We start from the raw sequence: 24,335 nt of genomic DNA on the forward strand, positions 1-24,335 counted from the left end.
GATTCTGTCGAGTAGTTTTTCTCATGTATAAAAAGCTCTGATGGAGCTGTTAAATGCTCGGTTTCTTTTAAAATTACCGATCTGCATTTATCGCAACTGGATCCCTTTGCAATATATCCAACAAAATATCTACTCGAAGTTAATTCAATGGGTATATCATTGCACAAAAAATTATCTATATTTTGGTCAAAGTACCTCTCATTGCCTTCTACAATTTCAGAAAATGATACAGAGTATTCTTGCTGCTGTATTTCTTTTTTTCAATGCAAGGCTGATATATAATCGAATCGAACTCTATTGGCAACATCACATCATCATCGGATTCGCAATTAGAGTTTTGGGAAAATTTAAAAATGTGTAGGGATATAAGCTTGGCAATTATTACATTAAATTCATTAACTGAAGGATTTCTGCAGTTACCACCTTTTGCTCGAACGCACGCAAATATATTTTCAAGGGGATCCTGGTTAACTCTACTTGTTAAAAAGAAAAAGTGGTCCGTGTGGTCCTTAAATATATCTTTGACGAGTCCAAATATAGCTTCAGTAGTTTGGATCATTCATTTCCTTAATGGTTTCTCTAAGGGCTGAGTACAAACATTCGTTGTCTCCCGGCTGTAATTTTGTAATGCTGTTCCACTTTTGTAATGATGATGGACTGGGAAAATTTAATTTTAAAGAGTCCCTTAAAAACGTATATGTGGAAGTCGACCTGTAATATATGCTCTGAGCAAACAATTTTTCGGAATCATTCCATCTTGTATTTGTGCCTTTTTTTTCTTTCAGAAGCATTTTTGCCAATATTTTCTCATTTCCCGTTAAATTGATTTTATCAATTTGAGAAAGTAGGTTTTTTTCGGACTTAGATTCCAACCTTATTATCTTTCGTTTTAAATTTGAGTTTTCTTTCCTCAGCATTTTAATTCGAATTTGTCTTTTATCAGACATTTTCTTATAAGAAATATATTTTTTTTTAAACACTTTTAATGTTTTAGTGTTTTTATGACACTGACGACATATTTCAACAGGGGACTGTGAGCGATATCTTTTTTGCGCAGGCGACCTTACAGCATTAAAATTAATTTCATCATTATTATTATATGTCATTAGGTTTCGATCTGGAATTGTTCCTTTCCTCAGATATCTTACCCCAATATCATCTGGGGAGAAATGATCGTGGCATAAAAACAGTGATGAAGTGCTTGCCACAAAATCCTCCGTAAATTGGCACTTTTCCGCCCATTTCATTAAAATTGTTGGATCCTTTTCAGGAAACCTAAACAATTTAAGGGTGGGGAAATCGCGCCTAGATTTTTGGCAGTGTGGTAAACTGCACTTGTTCCCACTTATGTTTTTCCTTTTCTTTTCGGCCATAGCTCTAACCTTTTTCAAAAAGCAGCAGTAGCAGCAGCACGTAGTATTAGCGCGTAAAATTACGAAATTAAGTTTAATTCAGTTAACTGAAATTTTCTCTTATTTATCACTACCAATCGCAATTTATAATTCGCACATATATTTCCGTACTTTAGCAATGCAACCAAACAACTTTAATTGATTGTAAACACAATTTTAAAGCGAAATTTAAAAAAAATCGAGGAGCTCCACGTATAGTCAGCTTTAAGCAAACGTATTAAGAGAAAAAGAAAAAATATGGAATCTGTTTATAGCAAAATTGATTTCTTAAAGCACCAATACAGTGGTCAGCTGTCGCTGTATGCGTACAAGAGAGCTGGTGGCTCTAGAGCTCTCCGCTCTCTGGCTTTTGAATACAATTTCGAGAGAGCCTGGAGCCACTTGAAAAGCCACCACGAAAAAATCGTGTGCAAAAAAATCGTATGGCGTTACGCATCTTGTTATTCTAATGTCTTTGGTTAAACGCAGCGTTGCCTACGACGCACTTTTTGAAATATACTCATATTTATATGTATATATGTATAATGAGAAATAAATGACTCATTGGCTTATGTAGCTAGAAAACTGTCCCATCATCTACGCATAAATTGCGTCATAAAAAGTGGCGTGATGCTAGAGAAGTGGCGTGATTAACTTTTTATCATACGCAGTTCAAAGTTCTGTTTTGTCAAGAATAAACAAAAACAAAGAGCTTGTTGTTTGGTTTGGTTTATATTTTGATTATATTTTTTTTTTGAATGTTTTCGCAAATTCTTTGAGCACAATATAAGTAATCATAAGCCTATGTTTAGAGATTGTTAAATATAAATGGAAACCTACAGCTAGACTTAGCGCTTTAACTACAGTATCATATATATAAAGCCTTCGATAAAGAGTTTATGTACAGCCTATCAACTAACACACTTAAACAAACGGCGGCCGGCCAAACTTAACAATACAAGAGAGACAGAACGAAGTTTTCAGGTTAGAAAACTCAGATCAAACTGGGGAAAAGCTCGTCAAAATTGCTCTCCCAGGGGAAATCCTCCTCATCTGCGGGCATAGTGAGAGCCGCGGACATGGGTGAGCCCAGTATGGACTCATATCCGTGGTCCGAGGTGGCCGAGTGGAGGGACAATGCGGGGGATTTGGCCAACGGGGAGATCGCCTTGACGCGCGGACGAAGGAATCGGTCGATGGGATCGAAGCTTTCGTCGTCCGAATCGTCGGTGGCGTTCATCACGTTGAGGTAGACCTGTGACGGAGACGTCGCTGGCGGCGGACACTTCATGATCACGTCCGTCGAGTCGTCACCGGCGCTGACGCCGTCACAGTAGATCTCCTCCACGGCCTCGTTAACCGGCACCGCATCCCCGTCCATCACGATGGTGATCGAGTTCGTCTTGGCATCGTAGGTGCCGTACACCGTGTCCGGTGTGGCCTGTAGTAAAGAGGCGGCCGCTGTCGCTGTGATTGTGGCTGTTCTTGGCGCTGCTGTGGGGTTCTGTGGGTTTCCATTTAGCTCCAACACCTGCACATTTAGGCTGACCTTGTGCTCGGTTTCCTGTTTCTGCTCAACCTTCAGGCCATCAGTTCTATGCCCGTCGGATTCCAAGCGCTCTGCTGCGGGCCCCACCATTGATCCAAGCAATCGCTCTGCGTTGCCTGCATCTTCGGAAGCAGCTGGGCTGCTCGCTCCAGCGCCTGTTTCCAGGTCTGCTGTGATATCTGCGAGCAGACTTTCGGCCAGCTCTTCGAGGCGCTTGACGTCGAATTCTTCGTCGTCCCCAAGCATGTCTTGTAGAGTAGGCAGAGGGCCACAACTTTCCAGAGTGAGGCCAGGCTCTTGCTGCTCTTCAGCTGCTCCGCCAGCAGACGCGCTGACGACTGTGTGTCCACCTGTTGTATACCCTGCGGCAGAGGGTCAGCTTTGGATGCTGCAGATCCAAGGTTGGTGGACGCACAGCCCTCAGCGCCTGCGCTGGCGTTGGATTGGCTGATGCATCTGGTGTTGTGCTGCTGTTGTTGCTTGAGTTCGGCGAGTTCTTGGCGCAGGAGCTCCAGCTCCGAGTCCAGCTTGTGGTTCTTGGCCAGCAGTGACTCGTTGATGGCCTGCAGGCTATCGCACTTGTTCTGTAGTATTTCCGTTTTGTCTGTGAGCTCCTTGATCTCGTAGTCCATCTCCTCCATGCGTGCCTTCTTTCGGTCACGCGATGTCTGGGCGGCCACTCGGTTCTTTAGCTTTCTGTTTGATAATAACAGTGAGTAAGGGACTCAAATTTCGTAAAAATGTAGGCGGACTTACTTTCTTTGCACTTTCTCCTCCCAGGTTAGATGGTCCAGACGACGCTTCTTGGCCTTGGGCTGGGATGTAGACATGTTATCGTCATCCATGTTCGACGAGGATGCGTATCCCGAACTCGAGGGTGTGGGCGAGGCGGAGGGCGTGGCCGCCGCCTTCAGCAGGGCCGCTGTAAGGGGGGCGGGGCGCAGTTTGGGCAGGTTATTCGATGTGATTGCTGTCCGCGGCACGGTAATTAGCACTGTATTTGCTGTGGGTGCCATGTTTAACTGGTTTTGGGGCTAAATGATAAACTGCTGTGTGCTGTGGGCAATTGTGAAAAGCGTTTTTCCCACTTAGATTTGCATCGTAGAAGCGTATTTAACTTTTGCTTGTTTTAGGTCCTCTCATGAACTTCGACTGCGCTTCTCGGACGCTTTGCTGGTTTGAATCTCTTCATCGCCTCCGACTCGGGCTTTTCTGACTCCGTCTCACGCAATTTTCTCATCCACCTTTGCAATATCGACCGACTGGTTTTCCTTTCTGCTGACGTGTTCCTTTCCGAATGGCTGTGAAAAGTTGACGTGGTTTTTCTAGAAGAGTTGGGGGGCCAGGGATGGCAACGCACGTATCGGGCTATCGATTACACATTCAAGTATAGTTTTAGTTACTTTGTGTCTTATAAATACAATATATATATATTGTAAATATTCTGTAATATGTCTTTAATTTATATTTTTTAACGTGTACAACAAGGGCCATCCATTTCAATAAATAAATTACAAAATAATAATATTCCTGTATCTAAATTGTTTATTTACTATAAACAAAGATTATTCCATCTCAAACTGCGCGCTGCAGTGTGACCGTTTATATCATAGAGCGAAACAGTGAATTTGAGAAAAGAGTTTTTTTAAATAAACCGCAATTTTGTTGTTTTCTTTTTTGAAGTATATAAAAATATATAAATTTATTTTAAACGTTATTTGCAATTGAATTATTTTAGGTCCATTAACATTGTTTGTTGTGGTTTCTTGCCCTTTTCTTTTTCGGCTTGTGCCAATTCCTCTTTAATAACCTCCGCAATGTCATAGATCTTGGGTTTGTGCTGGAAATTTGAAATGTAATAAATCTAAAGTGGAAAGTGCGATCTTACCTTGAGTTGATTTATGTAGAAGGTGTAGGGGATGTATCCAGTAATGGGATCAATGGCCACAGGCCACATAGCATCCAGTTCTTCAGCGCTGAAGGGTTCTCCGTCCTCCGCCATTAATTTGCCGAAATACTCCTTCGTCAGATACTTCTTGTTTTCTGGATCAAGCAACTCAAAGGCCTGGAGAAGCTTTTCCGACGATGCCGGTTCCATCCTGTGAACAAATATCGTTAGAGTTGCTAAACAAACGTAATGTGTAGTAGATTGAATAACTGTCGATCCATCAGAAGTTTGGAAACATGTTCCATAAACCTGACCAAATGGATTTCCCCTGGATAGTCAACTGAATCGGTGGCCTTTATGACATCTTCGACTTCTTTTTCGGTGGGCACGCAACCTAAAAATCGGAGGACGTTGCCGACATTTCGGGAATCAATATACTTATCGCCATGCGTATCAAAAATGCAAAATGCTTCCGAAATCTTTTCCTCAAGTTCGTTGTTTAGGGTAACTATTAAAGGTAATTTTAAACGGAGATGCGAAGCTCATTTAATGTCATGCTTACCACCAATTTCCATCGCGGGTATATACTTTATACTTTAGAATTTAATAATAATTTTTTTAATTATGTACACTGATAATTTTTAAATACTATTTTTTTTCCTGATTTATGTGTTTTTCGATTGAAACATTACTAAGGGATTGCTGTTTTTATTTCGAATTTGAAAATATCAATCGGAAACCGATAATGGCGCCAAGCAAATGATATCGCGCGTGTGGTCATACTAAGTGTGGTGAATAGACACCGATAAGCGTCAGTCGATAACTGTCTGCAAAGCAGCCGTGTTGAGCGTCGCGTTATTTTGTTTTCTGTTTTGTTTTTCGTTTCGTGCTTTTAATTAGTTTTCCATTAAATTGCAATTAAAGTTGAGACCATCATTTAACTAAAGATTTCGTACTACCAGACTAGTGAAGTTTTAGACTCACCAGTGTTCTTTAAAGGACGCAATAGACTGCATTCGTTTGTTGTCGGTGAGCATTTGCATCTGTGTGCGTCGTTTGGCAGCAACAGGTTTTCCAACTCAACTCAACGCGCCACCTCAGTTTTCATTTGTTTTCGATATTCCGTGGAGTTCGGTTCGCGTTGCGGGAAAATCGAATTGCAATTGAATGCAGCGTTAAATGGAAAACGAGCAACTCGTTTTTCATATCGTCGCAGGTGTGTAACGTCGTTCGGCGATTCCAACGGGTTTTCCAGGAGGTTTTTGGCCCACAACAAGTTCAAAAACTTGGCCATAATACCGCAGTTAACAAGTGCCACCGCATCTCTCTGTTGTGTTGACAAGTGTATGTGTATGTGTGTTTTCAAAAAAGAAAAACAACGAAAATCGCCATAAAAATGGAAAGTGTTCGATACTTGGATGCTCGACACTGATCATCGATCCCTCGTTTTTGACTCGTTTTCGAGCCAAATAAATAAACATAGCAAAGCAAAGCGGCAGCAGAAACCAACAAGGTGCGAATTTTGAAAGTGACTGAAAATGTTATTTATCTCCCTCATTGACATTTTTCCCATTTCTGCCCATGGCATTGACCACTTTACTTGATTACCCGATAGAAAGTTTATCTCTGATCGATGGCAATTAGCGAGGCGTGCGTGAAAAGATAAATATTTGCTAACGTATCTGGCACTCGACTGTTGAAAGGTAGTTTCGATGATTGCTGATCCGTTTGCATGAAAAAAGAAGATTGTTTACCTCGAGCATAACTATAACTTGCTAGTTTCTGAATAACTGTTCATGCCTGTATCCACAAGCGAGGAAACTTTACAAATATTGTAATGTTTGTGAAAAAGTGCAATTTTTTTTATTGCAAATGTTTATGAGGTATTAACTGATAGGAAATAACAGGTAGTCCCCATGCAATCAAATATCTACTTAAATGAGAAAAATAACAAGCATGATGCTTCTTTTCACACCGTGCTGTTCAAACCACATTTGGATATGCATACAACTCGAAGAAAATCACTTTGCAGTAAACCTCAGGCGCCCATAAACGCCGATGATGAATTTCCTCATGCAGTGAAATTGTGGTCCTAACTATTCGCTTTTCACTTGATTTTCCATAGCCCCGCTCCCCTTTTGCTACAATCATTTTCTGGTCGTGCGCCGCCTCTTTGTCGAAAGTGGCCCGATCTTTTTCCTTTACTTTTCTCATCTTTCCTACCTTTCCTTTCCTTCATTTAACTTTACTTTCCGCTCCTTTCGCGGCTTTTCTCTAATGGGAAATGATGTTTTTTATATGCTGTTCAACAAACGACAGGTGGCTGGGCACATTTGCGGTCTGCGAAGGGTCTCCGTGTGGCAAGTGGAGCAACCACCATCGCTACCCGCAGATCGTTCCTGTTACGTGTCCCTACAGAGAAAAAAACGAGCAAGGGAATTGGTACTTTTAGATAAATATCCCTATTTTTATGGGATACAGAAAACAGGCAATATCCTGTAGAATGTTCATAGCACAATTGTTATTTTATGCTCTCTAAATCCTTATCAAATCGTAATCCATGAAAGGGATACCATTCTTTTTCCTTTGTGTAGTTGTGGGGGTTGCCTTTCGGTTTTCGGTTTTCAGTTCTTAGTTTTCGGTTTTCTGGCGATCTGATGGCATGCTCTGAAAAACTTGTTTCTCTGCGCTGTTGTTTTGTTTGTCGTTTCTGGAATTCTTGGCTGGCGGTGCCCGCAGCTCGCTGTGTGCCTCACAGAGTACTCCCTCTGCCCTGTAGCCACCTCCATCTACACAACGATCGTCTTCTGTTTTTATTTTTCTCATTGGAGTAAATTTTTCGCTTGAGGAACTTTATGTTGCTGCCGTGTTTGATGCCCCTTTTTCGCACAGTTAATTTTCTTATTCTTTTCCCCGCGCTCATAATTGTGTGGCGTGAGTCAACGTATTCATATTTCGTTCGGGGAAACCAGCATTTGTTTGAAACACCTATAAATGCATAGAAATGGCTTCAATCTGCACTAAAAATGTAAATTGTATTTAAACTAGTTGGCTCACAAGTTTAACAGCACCAAATTAAACAAAGAAAGTTTTTTTTTATAGATCCAAATAAACCAAGCTGGTTTTCTTAAACGCACTTGAAGACTGCAAAAAATGGCTTTAAGTGGCAAAAATTTAAGACAAAAACTCCGCCATGAAATGCACACAAAAATAATTATAACTACGCGTCTGGCATGGGAAAGTCGAAGTAGCTCCCCGTTAAATTGCAATGTCAACAATGGAGGGGATTGTGGGGCTTGTGGGGCTTTGGACGGATACTGACTAGCCTAACTGAACAATCTGCTGATTGGCCCCACTTGGAACTGCAGTCTGGACCAAGCCACCGAACAATGCGCTTGTCTGGACCGGAGCTGTCTAACTGGATAGTTGGCTTTGGGACTTGGTGTCTTGGTTGGGAGGTGGAGAGCGAGGTGGTCGTCCCAACAATGTTAGGTATTCAAAGTATGTGGCAATGCTTTTCATGCAATGCATTTTCAATTGCGAGGATATACAAATTCCACTAACAAATAGAACTGCTGGAGATTTAAATTGCTAGTGACTCAAGAGTCAACCCTTTAAAGAACTGAGCTCTTACTATTGCTTTGTTAAAAATATTGCTTATAAACTATCATCTTAAATATATTTATGCAATAATTGTTCACTTTGGCGATTGAACTAATCAAAGAAAAACGTTTTATAAAAACATATAGCAAGTATTAATAAAAATCGCAAATATTTGTATCTAAAAATAAAAATAAGCACCCTGCAAATCCAACTGAAGCGTTCTTTGTTGCTTTACGATTATTGTGCTGTTTACTATTATTCATACACATGGTAATTGTTTATTTTACTTTGCATACTGCTAATTAATGGTTTCTCTTTTGATTGTTCTGTTTTGCAGCTTCCTGAACCGGAATGGAAGCTCAATGACATACCAATTATTTAAACGGCAAAATGAAGAAGCGTTCAAAGTTTATCTAAACATTCCCGCAGACAAGCGAAACAAAGCGAAACCGAGACAATCAACAGCAAAGTATTCAATAACGAAACTCAAATGCAGTGGAGGCAAATAACGCTGGTGCTTGAAAACAATTCAACTGTGTGAGAGAGCAGCGTGATCGCAGCTAAAGACAACAGCAGCAACGGCCAGCCGGCTTAAAATGCCAATAATCACGGCCACGACAACGTCGACGGCCGGCGGAGGAGCAGGTGTGGCGGCCAGGGGCGTGGCCACCGCCAAGTCTCCCACCGATTACCTAATGCTGCAGCAGCAGCAGCTCCAGCAGCAGCAACAGCAGCAGCAGCATTTCAGCAGCAATCACTTCTATCAACAGCAACAGCCGCAACAGTTGGCGCCTCTGAATGCTTCCCACCAACACCAGCACTCCCATCCACATCCACATCCACATCCTGTTGCCGCTCCGACCAGTTTTGCAACATTTAACGGAAACTCGAATCTAAATTCTAGCCTTGCCAACGGAAGCAGCAGAAAATTCAATTGCAGCCGCGACAACGTGGACGATGACGGCGATGCCGGCGAACTAGCAGCCGCTTCCCAGACACTGTCCTCGGTTGGCTCAGATGTGGTTGGTAACGGGAGCGGGCATGGGCATGGGCATGGACATGGCCATGGAAATGGAACTGGGAACGGGGACAAGTCTGGCGCTGTAGCGCCACCAGGTGGCCACCATCTTCGGCCGCCACCGCCGCCGGCACTCAAGAAATCCGCCGTATCCGCATCAGCGGTTGGGAATTCAGCCTCACGCGAGGATGTCGCCTCGTTGAGTGGCACCTCCTCGCTGAACAGCCAGATGTCGGTGCATAATCAGTTCATCTCCGGACTGCCGAGCAATGGCATTGGCAGCAATGGAATCAACGGAGGAGCAGCCACCGGACGAGGCGGTCCACCCAACAGCATTCTGAAGGGGAGCAAAGGTAAGGAAACAAATTGAACTTAAAGTTATCTCTCTAATTCCTAGAGAAATCCTACTAAAATCTTACACTTAACTGATTAAGTGCCATCTGAATAAGTAATGAAAAGTAAATTGACCACTGTTGCATTCATTAAACACGAATCGATCAAAGTGTTTTTACTTAATTAATACTGTCTAAATAAGTAAAACACATGCAACACATCTCTAAGCATGTTAATACAAATTCACCGTCGCATGATGTTATCAATTATGTAGATGGCTGTTTGTGTGTGGTTTGCCGTGCCGGTGCTCCAAATCGAATTTCCATTTTCGTTTCGCCCAATAAAATATTAAAATTAATTTGCAGCGGAGCAGCTCTTGAACCTAATTTAGGGCGTTCGTCTCAAGTGACTCATTTCCGCCCCCACATGGCCAATGGCTATGATTCGTCCCAACACACACTCCCACTTCCACTTTTGTTTCGTTTCAGTTTCAATTACACATTTCGGTTTCGGTTTCGGTTTTAACGTTTCAACTCGAAATGCACTTGTAGTGCCACAAAATTAGTCTACTCGCAGCGGGGAGTTGAGAGAAAATAAACAAAAAGTGCCCAAACAGCGGGTGGAAGTTTTGGCCCATTGTTTGGATAGCCACGTGCCTTGGGAAGAAGTGCCACAATTGGTAGCACATACGATGTAAACCAAAACCCACTTTCTTGTTAGCCTGCTACCTCAGCTCGAGATGGTTGTGGGTCTTCGTTCTTAGCCAGTTCTTAGAGGACTAAGTGCTACACTTTCAATAACACACTCGGTTTCACCTTCTCCACGACTGGCCATTCTACTCTCGTTTCATTTAATCCACACCTGTCATCACTTTCTCACAGTTGCCAATCCATTGAAGCCCCATGAACCTGGTCGATCCACTTGCCCAGGCCATCTAAACCAGGCTAGCTGCTATCTGCTATCTGCTAGCTGCATTGTTTCGCGAATGAATTATCGTAAGACGGCATTCATGAATGAAACCCAGAAAGCTGGTTTATTTGTGAGGCGACCTCGATTTTGTCGCCGATTGACTTGGCTCATGTGTGTGCGGGGGGCGGTTCATAATTGCCGGTCTAGATGATGTGGGAACTTAATAGTATATCCGATCCACATTAAGCTTGTAGGTGTGATTGGGGCTATTAAGTTAAAATGTTCGACTAACCATTAGTTGAGCGTTTAAAACAAGGGATATCCATATTTGAAACTGACTAACTCCCGCCTCAAATATTAAGAATTTCATAACCTTACAAGCGCAAAAGTCCCATCCAATATTAACTTGTTAGTGTTTCACATCATCTGCCATTTAAAACACACAACCCACTCAAGTAGACGTATATTTTGGACAACACCAACTAGGTGTAGATGGGAAATCGCTTTCGGAAGTTGGGCAAGCCAGCTGGTTAGTATGTATCTCAAACTGAATCATCTGTTAAGCGTTTGCCGCTTGACGAGATGCCCCTGCCATTCTGTCCCATTGTTAGATAGTAAGCTCCACTTTTTTGGGGGGCAGCCGACTGCGTTGAGCAACTCAATTAGTGAGAAGAAGGGTGTGATTTTATTAAATGAATGCAAAAGGGGGTGTTATTTTGAGCCAGGTATCCCAGGAGTTTCAATGGCCTCAAGTGGTGGCAACGAACTCGTCGTAGACGCCAGACTCACCCACCTGGAGCAGCCGCACATTGTAGCTTGCTTATCATTCACGCCTCACGTCAGTGGCAATTAGCAGATGTGCGGAGAAGCTGAAGTTGCTCCACTGTCCCACTGTCCCCTGCACATGCTGTGTTGCGATTATTAATTTCTTGATTGCGACAGCGGAAGGGTAACCCTAGTTTATGGCGTGCCATGTAAGCCAAGTTAACGAAGCAGCAATGCCAATTAGATGCTATCATCAGGCCGAGCTTGCAGTCCGTGAAGGAGTCGTCACAGATGACATAGGGGGAAACCCTTTTCTTCGCTGCCAGAACAAAGACGTTGACTTAACTTACACAACCCAACACAAGTGGGTCGGGTAGACTCGATGACATCAATTGAGTGGGGTGGTCTTTGACCGCAGTGCTTCTGCCAGGAGCCATTGCATTCCGATGCGGGCGAAGTAATTGCCATGGAGCATTCAGTGGAGACTACAAGAGAAGTCGGACAGCGGGTAAATTGCGTAACTCGGGAAATTGCACTGGACAGCAGAATCTAGCGGGCCAGAAAGCGGCGGAACAAGCATCTCATTACTGGCTAATTTATGTTGACGTTACACGGGAATTATACAAATTAAAGTTGCAGCGACATGGGGCTCTTACCTAGCCAATTAAGAGTTCTTTGTATCACACAGAAGTCGAGGAAGCTCCGTTTCATAAACGTTGCAAGGGAAATAAAGCACATAAAACTGATTTCATTGCTTATATAACTCAGTGCTGGATTGATTAGGTAAAAGAAATACAGACAGCTAAAGTAGAAGGCCACGACTTTCTCTGTTTTTTTCAGTTAACAAAACGATTTCCTTGAATTCTGAGCTGTTTTTCTCATCCAACTTGTGAAAAGATCGTGCCAAGTGACACGATCTGAAAAGACAACTTACAATGAGGTATTTTAAATGTACATAAATTAACTTTTAGTGTCCGCACTCGCCATTTGAATTTTATTAGATCAGTGATGGATTACCTACGACAGTTACGAATGTGTAGAGAAAAGTGAATGCTTGTAGTTCCACCAACTTTTCCAGATCAGAGGAAACCTATTTAGCTAAGTGTATTCAAAATTACAATGGGTAAAATTGGCAATTAGCTAATTGTAAAGCTAGTTATGGAAGCACCTACGAACGCGTTTCAAACCGGCGAAATAATAACTGGTGGTACTTGGGCAGCTCGCGCCGTTGCCGTCACGCCCCCCTGTGCTCCACCCATGACCTGCCACGCCCCCGTGACCCTGGTAGCCCTCGCAAGACGCGTGCGTAGCTTTCCGTTTGACTTTTGTTTTCCATTTGGGTCAAAGTCAATGAACTGGCGGCGCGTATTTCTGTACGACTCCACGTAACTCGGTGATTTTGTCTGCTTGTGTCTGCTACAATTGTTGTACCACATGTTGGCCAAGAGTTCCCCGTTCTGCGGCTCTTGTTTGTGTTTTGTTTCAATTATTTTTAGACATTTACCGAAGCATTAATGCATCGCCGTTCGGAGTTCAGATTGAGCTGTCTCGATATGATCTGGGCTAAACGATTCTCCGAATCTCTTTCTTTTTTGAATCTCTCTCGTGTGCAATTAGCCACAATCTCGGGAAATAATCGTATGTCAATCATTATCATCATCGACACGGACTACGGCAATCCCTGTTGTTATGAGTAATGGATACTCTTTGTGTAGCGCAAAAGCCTTGCTTCTCTTTTTCGACTTGTTCTTTTCAATTTCAAGATCCATTCGGGCCAACATTCCCAGCAGTTGAGTCACCACTCGCAGTGCTGGCTTGCAAGATATGCGATCTTTTTGAGCGAGCGAGCAATTTTTATAGATTTTAGTAAGTTGCGGCTTTTCTACAAAAGAATATCTTTTATTACTTAGATTTGGGAACTTGCAAAGGAAAATCACTGAATCAATTCTTCTTGAAAAACTTTGCTATCAAAACATTTGGCGATCCCCGTTCTGATTCATTAGAAAAGAACATATTTGCATAGCTTATCGTTGAGGTGCAGATAAAGAAAAACGTTCAGCAAATTTGGAGCAACGTGTGGCATATATGTATATTCGCTTTTATATTTGTCCAAGAGCAGGAGATAAACGGCAGGTAAAGCCGGACTGGTTGTCCGAAATGGAATGGGAGAAAGGTAAACAGCATTTAGTTCAGATTCTAGAGAAGCCCTGGTACATTCCATATACAGCTACAGCTACAGCTGTGAGCATTATTTCTGTGCCACATCTGCTGATCAAATACCCTCTCGTTCTCGCCTCGCATTCTACAAATATTTACACAATGCAGGCGAGTGAAGTTGCGAACGAAGCGGCAAAGGAAAACGGAGTGGGTGGTGGATGGTGAGTGGTGGGTGGTGGGAGGCCAAGGCAAACTGTGCCGCCAACAACTTCCGTGCTGGAAAAACTGCCCGGATTTTCCCCAACACAAATCTGCTCTTCAACACTCTATGAATTCTGCAGACTAGACCAACACAAACCCATGAAAGGCACTCGGAAAAGTGATTTATTAAAAGGTTAATTAAACCTTTTTCACAAAAATCTTACAGATTATAAGGAGTGTATATAACTTAATTTAATGACTAGTAATCTCAAACAGCCTAATGTTTTGCTCTACTAAGTTGATAATACCCTTTTGCTCAGTGTACTTATCCAAACGAGCTTCTCTCCGTCCGAGTCCCACTCTTTTGGACTCAATGCAAACAAGGGGCGATGGCGCTTTTACCGTTTAAAGATGTGTCACCTGCCCTGCCCCATCTCCATACTCCAAACTCCATACTCTGATACTCCATTTCCATGTTCCAGTTGGAAGTGTCTGGCATAAATATTCATCTTCCTATGCAAATGATTCGCAATACGTTTTGAATGATGCTCGGTGGGGCTTGTGGCTCTCCGGCGGTCCCGCCATTCGATTAGCCCTATTCGCATGGCTTTATCTCTGGATGTGTGCATATGTTTATATATATCTGGGTTGGAGCATGCACCTCCATAGGGGTTAACGACGCATGGTCTAAAAAAAGTCTAACGTCAACTTTACATCCATTTTTTTTAACGAGAAACGATGCATATTTCAGCATATGTTAATACAACTTTGGTAAGGTAAAATGTTAATTACTTAAAGCAAACCTCTGAAAATATTCACTTCTTGAATGGGTAGTTCTGAAACGATTTCGAGGAAGCATGACTCATGGCCAGGGCTTATCTGCTGATCTTCTCTTAGCGGCTTGACGAGCGAAATCACATTGGCCTTGGCTAAAAGCATAGGCCACTCATTTACTTCTTTCGCTTGGCCATAATTAACATTTCCCCATTACTCATCCGACTTGATTGGGGACTGTGAGTGCTTAGTGGCCATCTCGTGGGCCAGAAAAGTAGGTCACAGTCTTCTAACCAGTGCCTGTCTGCCAACTGGCAACTGCTAATAATAATTATTATTCTGGCTTGCCCCAATCGAAAACGCTTTACGCTTCACCGGACTCCCAATAGAGCTGGCGGGGATTGGGCGATGGCGATGGCGATGGCAGGAGATGCGGACTAGGGATTGGGGTTCGTTGTGTATGTGCTTCAATTTCAAAAGACCACACCAACTATTTTCGGCTGGCTGAGCATCGACTCCATCAGCTCGGCGACTCGTTTCGTCCAAATGCCACCTGCCAAGGGGTTCATTGAACGATTTGGGTTTGGTGATTGGTTTTTGTACTGATTAACTGGCTTAAACTGAACAACTGTTGGTACAGTAAATAATCAAGTAATTTGTTACATGTATTCCACAGAGAACCTGTTGCAGAACACCTACTACAACGGCGAGACTGGGGACAGCAGCCTTGGCAGTGAGTGCGGTGTTGGCGATGTCCAGCACCAAAACCACGAGACTCACGATGATCCGGGCGACGGACTGGGACCACTTCCGCCCAAATGGGAAACTGCATACACTGAACGCGGCGAACTATACTTCATCGAGTGAGTATAATTTATCATAGGAACATAGATCCATGTATATTAACCTCATATTATCGTACAGTCACAACACAGGCACCTCTCACTGGCTGGATCCGCGGCTCTCCAAGTACCAGAAGAAGTCATTGGAAGATTGCTGCGAGGACGAGTTGCCCTACGGATGGGAGAAGATCGAGGACTCCATGTATGGAATGTACTTTATCGACCATGTAAACCGGCGGACGCAGTACGAGAACCCAGTGCTGGAGGCCAAGCGACGGGCGGCCGAGCAGAGTCAACAACAACAGCAGATGCAACAGCAACAACAGCATCAGGACCAGCGCTCCAAGACACCCACTGCGCTGTCGGAATCAATGCCCCCAGAGGCGGCAGATGCGCACGATCAGGAGGAGGATGATGTCCCAATGAAGCTGCCGTACAAGTTCACCCGCAATCCCGCCGAGCTGCAGGGCCAGCGTATCAACACCACGCTGCTGAAGTCATCACGTGGCCTGGGCTTTACGATTGTGGGAAGTGATGGGAGCGCTGGTGGGGATGTGGAGGAGTTTCTGCAGATCAAGACAGTTGTGCCAAACGGACCTGCCTGGCTGGATGGCCAGCTGCAAACGGGAGATGTGCTGGTCTATGTAAATGACACCTGTGTGCTGGGCTACACGCACCACGACATGGTCAATATATTTCAGTCGATTCTGCCTGGCGAGAGGGCAGCCCTTGAAGTGTGTCGTGGTTATCCGCTGCCCTTTGACCCGAATGACCCGAACACCGAGGTAGTGACCACCATGGCGGTGGATGGAAGGGAGTCGGACAAGCAGCGACGCCTCAACATGGATGGCAATTACAACTTCTTGGATTTGTCCGGTGAGGGAGAAAAGAAAGCCAGTGGTACCGGCAGCGGTTTCATTCTAATGAAGAAGCCCGAGATCTATACCTTTTCGATCATGAAGGGCTCGATGGGTTTCGGCTTCACCATTGCCGATTCCGCCTGTGGTCAGATCGTGAAGAAGATCCTCGATCGCAACTGCTGCACGCAGTTGATGGAGGGTGACGTTCTTTTGGAAATCAACGGCATGAACGTGCGCAACAAGCCGCACTTCTACGTGGTAGAGCTTCTTAAGGAGTGCAGCCAGACGACGCCCACAGCCGTGAAGATTCAGCGAACACCGCCGGATCCGCCGGCCAACAACACGCTCGCCCAACTTAACCAGGTGGGTAATGTAGCCAAGCTGCGAAAGAACTTTGTGGGCAGCGGCCTGTTCCGCAGCAAGACGCCCACAGCTGACCTCTACAGCACCCAGGTGAAGGAGGTGTTACCCATGCGCCCAAAGACACCGCTAGTGGACACGCGACGGTCACGGGTTCAAATTCAAACGCCGAACGACGAGGTGGACGACGAGGGAGACGGTGCTGCAGCAGCGGAGAGGAAACCGCTTCAGCTGCAGACCCAGGGAAAGTCAAACAGCAGCTTGCAAGAGCTAGACGACATTCCCTATATGAATCCGTATCCCAAGATTAGCCGTCTGAGCGAGCGTCTGGCAGAGGTGACGCTTCAGGGAGACACTAATGGCGGCATTTACGGGATGCCGCCCAGTATGCAGCCCCTTCCGTTACCGCTGGCTCATCACGAGTCTTGCTACTGCTACGACTGCCAGGCACAGCGCTACCGTCCTGGATACTTTGTCCAGGCCCAGCAGGCTGCCATGTCTGGAACCACTGGTCAGTACTCGCCGCTGCAGACAGCGCATCTCCAAAACGAGCGGATCCAGCGACGCGTCAACGAGCTGCTCAGCGACCGAAGGCGTGTGGGCTTTGCCAACCTGGATCCTCCGCAGCAGCAGCAGATGCAGCATTCGCCAAGCTGGCGAAATGGAGCCTTGCTCGACGTCTCTGAAGACGCGGATCAGTGCGAATTGACTGAGGTAACGCTGGAGCGCCAGGCGTTGGGTTTCGGCTTTCGCATAGTCGGCGGTACCGAGGAGGGCTCTCAAGTTACTGTAGGCCATATAGTGCCTGGTGGCGCCGCTGATCAGGATCAGCGCATTAATACGGGTGATGAAATTCTGAGCATCGATGGCATCAACGTGGTAAGTTAGCCCACGGCCAATCAGTTCAGTTATGGCTAATTCTCGTGTTTAATTCTATCAGCTTAATTCCTCACACCACAAAGTCGTCTCTTTGGTGGGAGAGTCAGCACTTCGCGGGCAGGTTACCATGATTCTTCGCCGGCGTCGCACTCCGCTTTTGCAGCAGGCTCCAGTCAGCACACAACTGCGACGTTATCCTTACGACGTGATTGTCAGCCGGCATGAAAACGAGGGCTTCGGATTTGTTATCATATCATCATCGAACCACTATTACGGCTCGACAATAGGTATGCCACTTACTTCAGGCTTTGTTTCTATTTGTCTAACATATCAACGTTTTTAGGGAAACTAATACCCGGCAGTCCGGCGGATCGTTGTGGGGAGCTCAAGGTGGGCGACCGCATAGTGGCAGTAAACCGCATCGAGATAGCTGGCATGTCGCACGGCGACGTAGTGAATCTCATCAAGGAGTCGGGTCTTCATGTGCGCCTCACTATTGGCGTTCCCCTAAAGGAGGGTGGTCCCAGTCCTGGCGGCAGTAGCGTCGGGGTGTCCAGCAACACTCCCATGCAGGCATCTCCCAGTCTCCTAAAGACACAACTCTCCCACCAGCAGCAACTGCCGCAGCAGTTGCAGCACCTACAGCAGACGCAGTTGAACCACCACCACCAACATCTTGAGATGCCAATGTCAATGCCCATGCCGGGACATGGCAGCTATTTGGAGCGACCCAGTAACAATATCTCAGCCACTTTGGCTCTACACCAGCAGCCACAGTTATGACTCTGAGACCTACGTATTCGGCTCTATAAGAGCTTTCTATAGTGTTGGATCGTTCGCAGGCCCTTAGTTTGTACTTTCGTTAGCAAAGTACTAACCCCAAAGACTGAATTTAGTAGCATATGTAAGTCAAACCCTTTGCAAGTCTCAAAACCTTTTGTGCGTGCGTATATTATTCCAGTTTTTTAAGATACCGATTATAATCTTAGGCTAAGTTACTGCTTGTACTTAAACGTTAAGAAAATTTGCCAGTTTGTGAGATATTAATCACTTAGATTACGCTGTTTTAGACATATACGAATTGTACAAATGTAAAGGACTTTACAATTTTATCTCGAGTATGTATATTATTCAAACACAATAGATATTAAATTATATTTTTCAAATATACCTACACATGATAACATCAACACTTGTCTGCCTGAAATTCATTCTGTAAAGTTGTATGGTTTCTCTAGCAAAGTCATAGCCAACGTTACTGTTGAGTGTATAGAAAGCATTACAAATAAAGTATTATCCATTCATTTTTTATTCACTGCAAACTGTACCAAAAAGTACTACGTTATAGCTAATACAATTACAAGTATTGTAGAGGTTCCATTACAAAATACGATGTGTCCGATAAATAGCCTATATTTGGGGTGGAGGAAACGGCTTATATGGGCTTGATCTTGAAATGAAGGCCAATGAGTGAGAAGACCAGGCACTTGAGATCCTGCACCAGGTAGTAGAAGCATCGCAGGCCCTCGGGATCTTTCGAACGGTTCACGTCCACCAATGATCCGGTTTTCGACGTCGTAAACGAAATGTGCTCGTCCCCGATGACGATCTCCAGTTCCTGAAATAGACACATGGTTAGTTAGTTGAGCTCTAGCTCTTAAGTGGAGACAACGCACCTGTCGACCCACGCGATCTGGTGGCGGCCAGGGAAGATCGTCCTCCTGCATGATCTCCGAATCAATGATGATTCGCTTTAGCTCCTCCATCACGGACTGGTGGACGAAGGCTTCCTTGCGGATCATGGTGTCGTTCTTGTAGTTGGAATTGTTGGCGTACCGCAGCTTGCCATCCGGCCGGAACTCGAACTCCAAGAACTCGTGCCCGAACTTGCCCTTGTGTCCGACGTAGTAGCGTAAGTAAAAGTCCTCCGTGGACATGATTGCTCCTAGTTTATTGAGAAACTTTTAAAATTTTGCAGGAAAATGCCAGTTTTTGCTTTCCCAGGTTTTTTCTTTTACGACAACGCGATAGTGGTGGAAGCCACGCGATGGAACTATCGCCGCGTATCGATAGGTGTTGCTGCGAATGACTGACAGGGAAGAGGAAGAGCAAGCAGATCATCGGCGTATCGATAACACAACAATAATCCACGTACAAGTCGCGCATTTGGCTCTGATTTTTATTAAAATGTAATTCAGTTTCGAGGCCATGGAACTACCTCAACAAGTATGTGAACGAGTGGGTGGTGTGAGAACTCTGCTGCCATACAGTGGTCAAGGCTTGCACCGCAACATTGTAATTTTTGGCAAATTGAAACAAAGTTGGCAAATCGGGTTTGTTTGCGGCCGTGTGATTGTGTGAGTGTGCGAGGCCATCGCCGTTGTAATGGCGTCCATGTCCATGTCACTAAAATGGGAGAGGACATGCGGTTGGCTCTCCGGCTCCAGCGCCTATAGCCATCCCCATTTCCTTATCCTTCGCCAGTGCCCCGTATCTCGGTCAAAGTAATTTTACAAAAACACACACGGCCATTAATTTTGCGCTCGCCGTGCGCGAGAGCCATGAGCACGAAGAGCGCACGTCCTGGCAAGTGAAAGTGCAAGGATGCGGGAGCGCGCATGTGCCGCTCTTGGCGGGAAAATGGAATAAGGGTAAACGGAGCACGTGCCCGCCCGGTCGTCCTTCGGGAAAAGTCGGTCGTGCAACAAAGTTGCGCTCAGCTGAGATGCAATCCTCTCCAGCTCCAGCTGCTAGGCCCCTTTTTCGCTCTTTAGGAACTCGCTTACTTCGCTTGTGGTGGTTTGTTTTGACTGCACGCCCGGAAAATCGATGGCATTGAGTGCAACATTGTGGCATCCGCCCATCTGCCCACCGATGTGCCCCGCCTAGTAATGCTCCAGGTCCCGCAACATTTACAACAGTTTATGCAAACAAATCTCTCACGCGCTCTTCGCCTCTCTGAAACGCTCTCCGTCCGTATACTTGTGCATACCCAAAGTCCGGATCCGGAGCTCTGTCGGTCCGCCCGGGTTACAACTTTGTTAACTTCGGGCTTTTGTGTGTGCAGTCGGTAACCAGGACAGTAACCGGGAAGGAGTTACTTTGTTGCGTATTAATTGATTTTTTCCGCAATCAGTTTTTGCTTCTTTGTATAACTTCAAGTTGTCATAAAAAGCGGTAGAAAGTTTGTCATTAAAAGCACTTTGTATTGGGGGAAAATCGGTGAGTTGCGGAATTGCGGGGGTTATGGAAAGTAAGAGGATTTGGGTGTGTATCCGGAAAAGACGCAAAAGGGTTTACATATACATTACTGCAAAAGTTTGTTGTTCGGGGGATTCCCCTTTGAAAAGCAATAATATATGTAGCATACATTTAAGGGCTTTGTCTTTAACAGGAAGTGTCTATACTGAAAATGGTGGGATGTATACCTAATTAGCTTTCCAGTTAACTAACTAATAGTGTTCCCATTTCTCCCTATTTTCAGGCCATCTAGGGACCTGCCGACCGTGGCTGGGGAAAGCCCTACATGCAACTTTTCGCCGCCTGAACGAACAGTTGTGAATACATGAAGCCTTTCACGAAGTAACGCGAAACGCAACGCAACGCAACATGTCAACGAACCCCAACCCCGGAACCCATCAGTATGCACCCTCCGCTTTGCCGAGGGAACGCGAGCAGGAGCGGGAACGGGTCACAAGCTCCCCGCAACGCAACCTGCTTGAGTTCCTGTGTATATGCGTTGCCTGCATCGTCTGCTATTACAACAGCACTCAGTGCGGGCTGGTCTTCGATGACATCAGCGCAATTAGGGACAACAAGGATCTGAGGCCGCACACACCGCTGATCAATGTCTTCCTGAACGATTTCTGGGGAACGCCGATGCGCAAGGAGCAGTCCCACAAGTCATATCGCCCGCTCACCGTGCTGACTTTCCGCTTCAACTACTTGCTGCATGCACTGGAGCCATTTGGATACCACTTAGTCAACCTGCTGCTGCACTTGTCGGTGTGCCTTTTGTGGCGTCGGGTCTGCCGGTTGCTGCTGCGTCAATGTGCCGCATCGGGCAGTAATGCCATTTCGGCCTCATCCACATCATCAGTCCCCCAACTCAACACATGCGCTTTCGTGGCCTCGCTGCTCTTCGCCGTGCACCCGGTTCACACGGAGGCCGTTACTGGCGTCGTCGGGCGTGCTGAATTGCTCTCTTCCATTTGCTTCCTGGCCGCCTTTCTAAGCTACTCGAAGTCCGTTGGCGACTCGGGCTCTCCACGACGCACCAATTGGCTGACGCTTTTTGGCTGCTTTGGCAGTTGCCTGCTAGCCTCCATGCTGTGCAAGGAGCAGGGCATCACCATTGCCGGCATCTGCGTGGTCTATGAGCTGTTCGTGGTGCATCAACTACGGCCACTGCACCTGTGCCATTTTGTGCTGCGCCTGTTCGAGGAGCGGGCCGAGCAGCAATCGCCAAAGCTGTCGAATCCTTCGGGCATTCGACGCTGGTCCTCGTCGACACTGTGGAAACGTTTGATCTTCCTGGTTGGCATCACGTTGGCCCTCTTCGTGGGACGTGTATACGTGATGGGTTCACAGTTGCCCATCTTTACGCGTTTTGATAATCCAGCCTCTGCAGCGGATACTCCTGAGAGACAACTTACTTACGGCTACCTCATTTACCTGAACTGCTGGCTGCTACTCTGCCCATCGCTGCTCTGCTGCGACTGGACAATGGGTGAGTAATATCTCTAAGTGTATAAGAAGTTCAATAAAATAAGATAAACTCCTTTTCAGGCACTGTTCCGTTGCTACAGGGATTTGCAGATTCTCGCAACCTAACCACTTTGCTAACCTTCCTAGCATTGGGGGCTATGGTGGCCAAGGCCTGTTTTACCCGCAATCTCGCCCTGTCGCGGACTCTTATAATGTGTCTGGGCTGGATGGTGCTGCCCTTTCTTCCCGCCTCTAATCTGTTCTTCCCCGTGGGATTTGTGGTGGCAGAACGCATTTTGTACATGCCATCCATGGGTTACTGCTTACTGGTGGCCTATGGCTTTGAGCAGCTGCAGCGCCGTGGCAGCGTAAGCTGGCAACGCTTTTCACAAGCGGCTCTCGCTATCCTGCTCCTAACGCACGCGCTAAAAACGCATCAACGCAATTCAGATTGGCGTACAGAATACTCCCTGTTCATGTCTGGCGTACATGTAAATCAGCGCAACGCCAAGCTGTACAACAACGTGGGACACGCTTTGGAAAACGAAGGAAAGTTCGAAGAGGCATTGCTCTATTTCCAGCAGGCCGTGCGCATTCAGACCGATGACATCGGAGCCCACATCAATGTGGGTCGCACGTTCAATAATCTCAAGCGGTATGCGGAGGCAGAAGAAGCGTATGTTCAGGCTAAGGCTCTGTTTCCACAAGCTAAGCCGGGTGTCAGCTATCATGCGCGCATAGCTCCTAATCACTTAAATGTGTTCATCAACCTGGCGAATCTCATAGCCAAGAATCAGACGCGACTGGAGGAGGCTGACCACCTCTATCGCCAGGCTATCAGCATGAGGAGTGACTATGTTCAAGTAAGATCTAAAGATAAGTGTTTTCCTAATACCAATACTTACAAAACTGTACTTTACAGGCTTACATCAATCGTGGCGACATTCTTATGAAGCTGAATCGCACAGCTCAAGCACAGGAGGTGTACGAGCAGGCACTGCTTTATGATAATGAAAATGCAGACATCTACTATAATTTGGGAGTAGTTTTCCTCGAGCAGGGCAAGAGCCAGCAGGCACAGGTGTACTTTAACAAGGCAATCGAACTGTACCCGGAGCACGAACAGGCATTGCTGAATTCGGCCATTCTGCTGCAGGAACTGGGCGGCGAGGAAGCCCGCCGGGTGTCCCGCTCTCGGCTGTACAAAGTTTTGGAGAATGATGATCAGAACGAGAAGGTGTACTTCAACCTGGGTATGCTGGCCATGGACGAGTCAAGTTTTGATGAGGCTGAGCAGTTTTTCAAGAGAGCTATACACCTAAAGGCAGACTTTCGTAGTGCACTTTTTAATCTGGCTCTGCTACTGGCCGATACAAAACGGCCATTGGATGCAGTGCCATTTTTGAATCAACTGATTCGACATCACCCTTCGCATGTTAAAGGCTTGATCCTGCTGGGCGACATCTACATAAATCACATGAAGGATCTGGACGAGGCCGAGAAGTGCTACCGCAGCATACTTCACTACGATCCGCACAACACGCAGGGCTTGCACAACCTCTGTGTGGTGTTCGTGGAACGTAAGAGGCTGGCAAAGGCAGCTGCATGCTTGCAGTACGCCCAACGGTTGGCACCCGCCGAGGACTATATTGGTCGGCATTTGCAGATTGTTCTTGCACGATTGCAGAAAATCAACAAGTTACCTGAGTCGGCGCCAGAGCGAAAGCTCGCGTATGAGGACTATGATCCCCTTGAGTTTAAATTGCCCCAGGATCGAGCATCGCATAAGGCGCGTAAACGATCGTAGCAGAAGCTAGCATAAATCAAATATCAGTTATGAGCATGTATAAAGACAAAACTTGAGTTAGTGGAACGAAAGGTTCTCACATTCTGTGAGACATACAGAGTCTGATAAAAATAACAAAGTGAAGATGTGGAGCATTCCACGCAATTCCGTTGTACTTATTAGTTTATAACGTAATTCATTGATATTTATACAATTATACAGTCGCAATGTGAAACCTGATATTCTTTTTGTAAATAGATTATGTAATTTATATATGAAGGCCTAACGGTCTGGCATTTATTTAAATAACGTT

At 45.5% G+C, this 24,335-nt stretch overlaps 5 protein-coding genes across 6 annotated transcripts; 2 read left to right on the plus strand and 3 right to left on the minus strand.

Moving 5' to 3' along the window:
• Window positions 1-2,104: 2,104 nt before the first annotated feature.
• Window positions 2,105-4,268, minus strand: LOC122612976. Its single transcript, XM_043786907.1, is given in 3 exon segments — window positions 2,105-3,312; window positions 3,315-3,636; window positions 3,697-4,268. Coding segments are annotated over 3 exon segments (1,509 nt in total). The 5' UTR covers window positions 3,957-4,268; the 3' UTR covers window positions 2,105-2,385.
• A 373-nt stretch (window positions 4,269-4,641) lies between these two features.
• Window positions 4,642-5,524, minus strand: LOC122614380 (dynein regulatory complex protein 8). The gene is made up of 4 exons (XM_043788950.1): window positions 5,391-5,524; window positions 5,099-5,336; window positions 4,829-5,039; window positions 4,642-4,780 (listed from the first exon to the last, which is right to left on the minus strand). The coding sequence occupies exons 1-4, from the start codon at window positions 5,401-5,403 to the stop codon at window positions 4,670-4,672; spliced, it is 573 nt and encodes a 190-aa protein (XP_043644885.1). The 5' UTR covers window positions 5,404-5,524; the 3' UTR covers window positions 4,642-4,669.
• Window positions 5,525-5,661: 137 nt separating this feature from the next.
• On the plus strand, window positions 5,662-18,655 carry LOC122612173 (membrane-associated guanylate kinase, WW and PDZ domain-containing protein 1). Of its 2 annotated transcripts, none has more exons than XM_043785612.1 (6): window positions 5,662-6,341; window positions 8,769-9,802; window positions 15,265-15,451; window positions 15,513-17,529; window positions 17,591-17,816; window positions 17,873-18,655. In XM_043785612.1, the coding sequence occupies exons 2-6, from the start codon at window positions 9,028-9,030 to the stop codon at window positions 18,310-18,312; spliced, it is 3,645 nt and encodes a 1,214-aa protein (XP_043641547.1). In that variant the 5' UTR covers window positions 5,662-6,341; window positions 8,769-9,027; the 3' UTR covers window positions 18,313-18,655. The 2 variants fall into 2 exon arrangements, with proteins under 2 accessions (XP_043641547.1, XP_043641548.1); XM_043785613.1 differs by having other exon boundaries at window positions 5,662-6,044.
• A 160-nt stretch (window positions 18,656-18,815) lies between these two features.
• LOC122612353 (protein mago nashi) lies at window positions 18,816-19,591 on the minus strand. Its single transcript, XM_043785906.1, has 2 exons — window positions 19,206-19,591; window positions 18,816-19,147 (listed from the first exon to the last, which is right to left on the minus strand). The coding sequence occupies exons 1-2, from the start codon at window positions 19,464-19,466 to the stop codon at window positions 18,965-18,967; spliced, it is 444 nt and encodes a 147-aa protein (XP_043641841.1). The 5' UTR covers window positions 19,467-19,591; the 3' UTR covers window positions 18,816-18,964.
• Window positions 19,592-19,638: 47 nt separating this feature from the next.
• On the plus strand, window positions 19,639-24,257 carry LOC122612350 (protein O-mannosyl-transferase Tmtc3). The gene is made up of 4 exons (XM_043785902.1): window positions 19,639-19,755; window positions 21,014-22,258; window positions 22,318-23,099; window positions 23,159-24,257. Exons 2-4 carry the CDS (start codon window positions 21,139-21,141, stop codon window positions 24,041-24,043), a joined length of 2,787 nt encoding a protein of 928 aa, XP_043641837.1. The 5' UTR covers window positions 19,639-19,755; window positions 21,014-21,138; the 3' UTR covers window positions 24,044-24,257.
• The last annotated feature ends 78 nt before the right edge of the window (window positions 24,258-24,335 follow it).

Source organism: Drosophila teissieri, chromosome 2R (genome assembly GCF_016746235.2).
Source record: "Drosophila teissieri strain GT53w chromosome 2R, Prin_Dtei_1.1, whole genome shotgun sequence".
In the NCBI taxonomy this organism is placed as follows: domain Eukaryota; kingdom Metazoa; phylum Arthropoda; class Insecta; order Diptera; family Drosophilidae; genus Drosophila; species Drosophila teissieri.

Excerpts from the sequence above, each read along its gene's own strand:
- LOC122612173 (XM_043785612.1), top strand. The coding sequence starts at position 9,028 with ATGCCAATAATCACGGCCACGACAACGTCGACGGCCGGCGGAGGAGCA. Across the intron at positions 15,452-15,512 it reads GGCGAACTATACTTCATCGA|TCACAACACAGGCACCTCTC; the intron begins GTGAGTATAATT and ends ATTATCGTACAG. Across the intron at positions 17,530-17,590 it reads GCATCGATGGCATCAACGTG|CTTAATTCCTCACACCACAA; the intron begins GTAAGTTAGCCC and ends TAATTCTATCAG.
- LOC122614380 (XM_043788950.1), bottom strand. Across the intron at positions 5,040-5,098 it reads AAACTTCTGATGGATCGACA|GATGGAACCGGCATCGTCGG; the intron begins GTTATTCAATCT and ends ATTTGTTCACAG. Across the intron at positions 4,781-4,828 it reads TCTACATAAATCAACTCAAG|CACAAACCCAAGATCTATGA; the intron begins GTAAGATCGCAC and ends TCAAATTTCCAG.
- LOC122612350 (XM_043785902.1), top strand. The coding sequence starts at position 21,139 with ATGTCAACGAACCCCAACCCCGGAACCCATCAGTATGCACCCTCCGCT. Across the intron at positions 22,259-22,317 it reads CTGCTGCGACTGGACAATGG|GCACTGTTCCGTTGCTACAG; the intron begins GTGAGTAATATC and ends ACTCCTTTTCAG. Across the intron at positions 23,100-23,158 it reads TGAGGAGTGACTATGTTCAA|GCTTACATCAATCGTGGCGA; the intron begins GTAAGATCTAAA and ends TGTACTTTACAG.
- LOC122612353 (XM_043785906.1), bottom strand. The coding sequence starts at position 19,466 with ATGTCCACGGAGGACTTTTACTTACGCTACTACGTCGGACACAAGGGC. Across the intron at positions 19,148-19,205 it reads CAGATCGCGTGGGTCGACAG|GAACTGGAGATCGTCATCGG; the intron begins GTGCGTTGTCTC and ends TGTCTATTTCAG.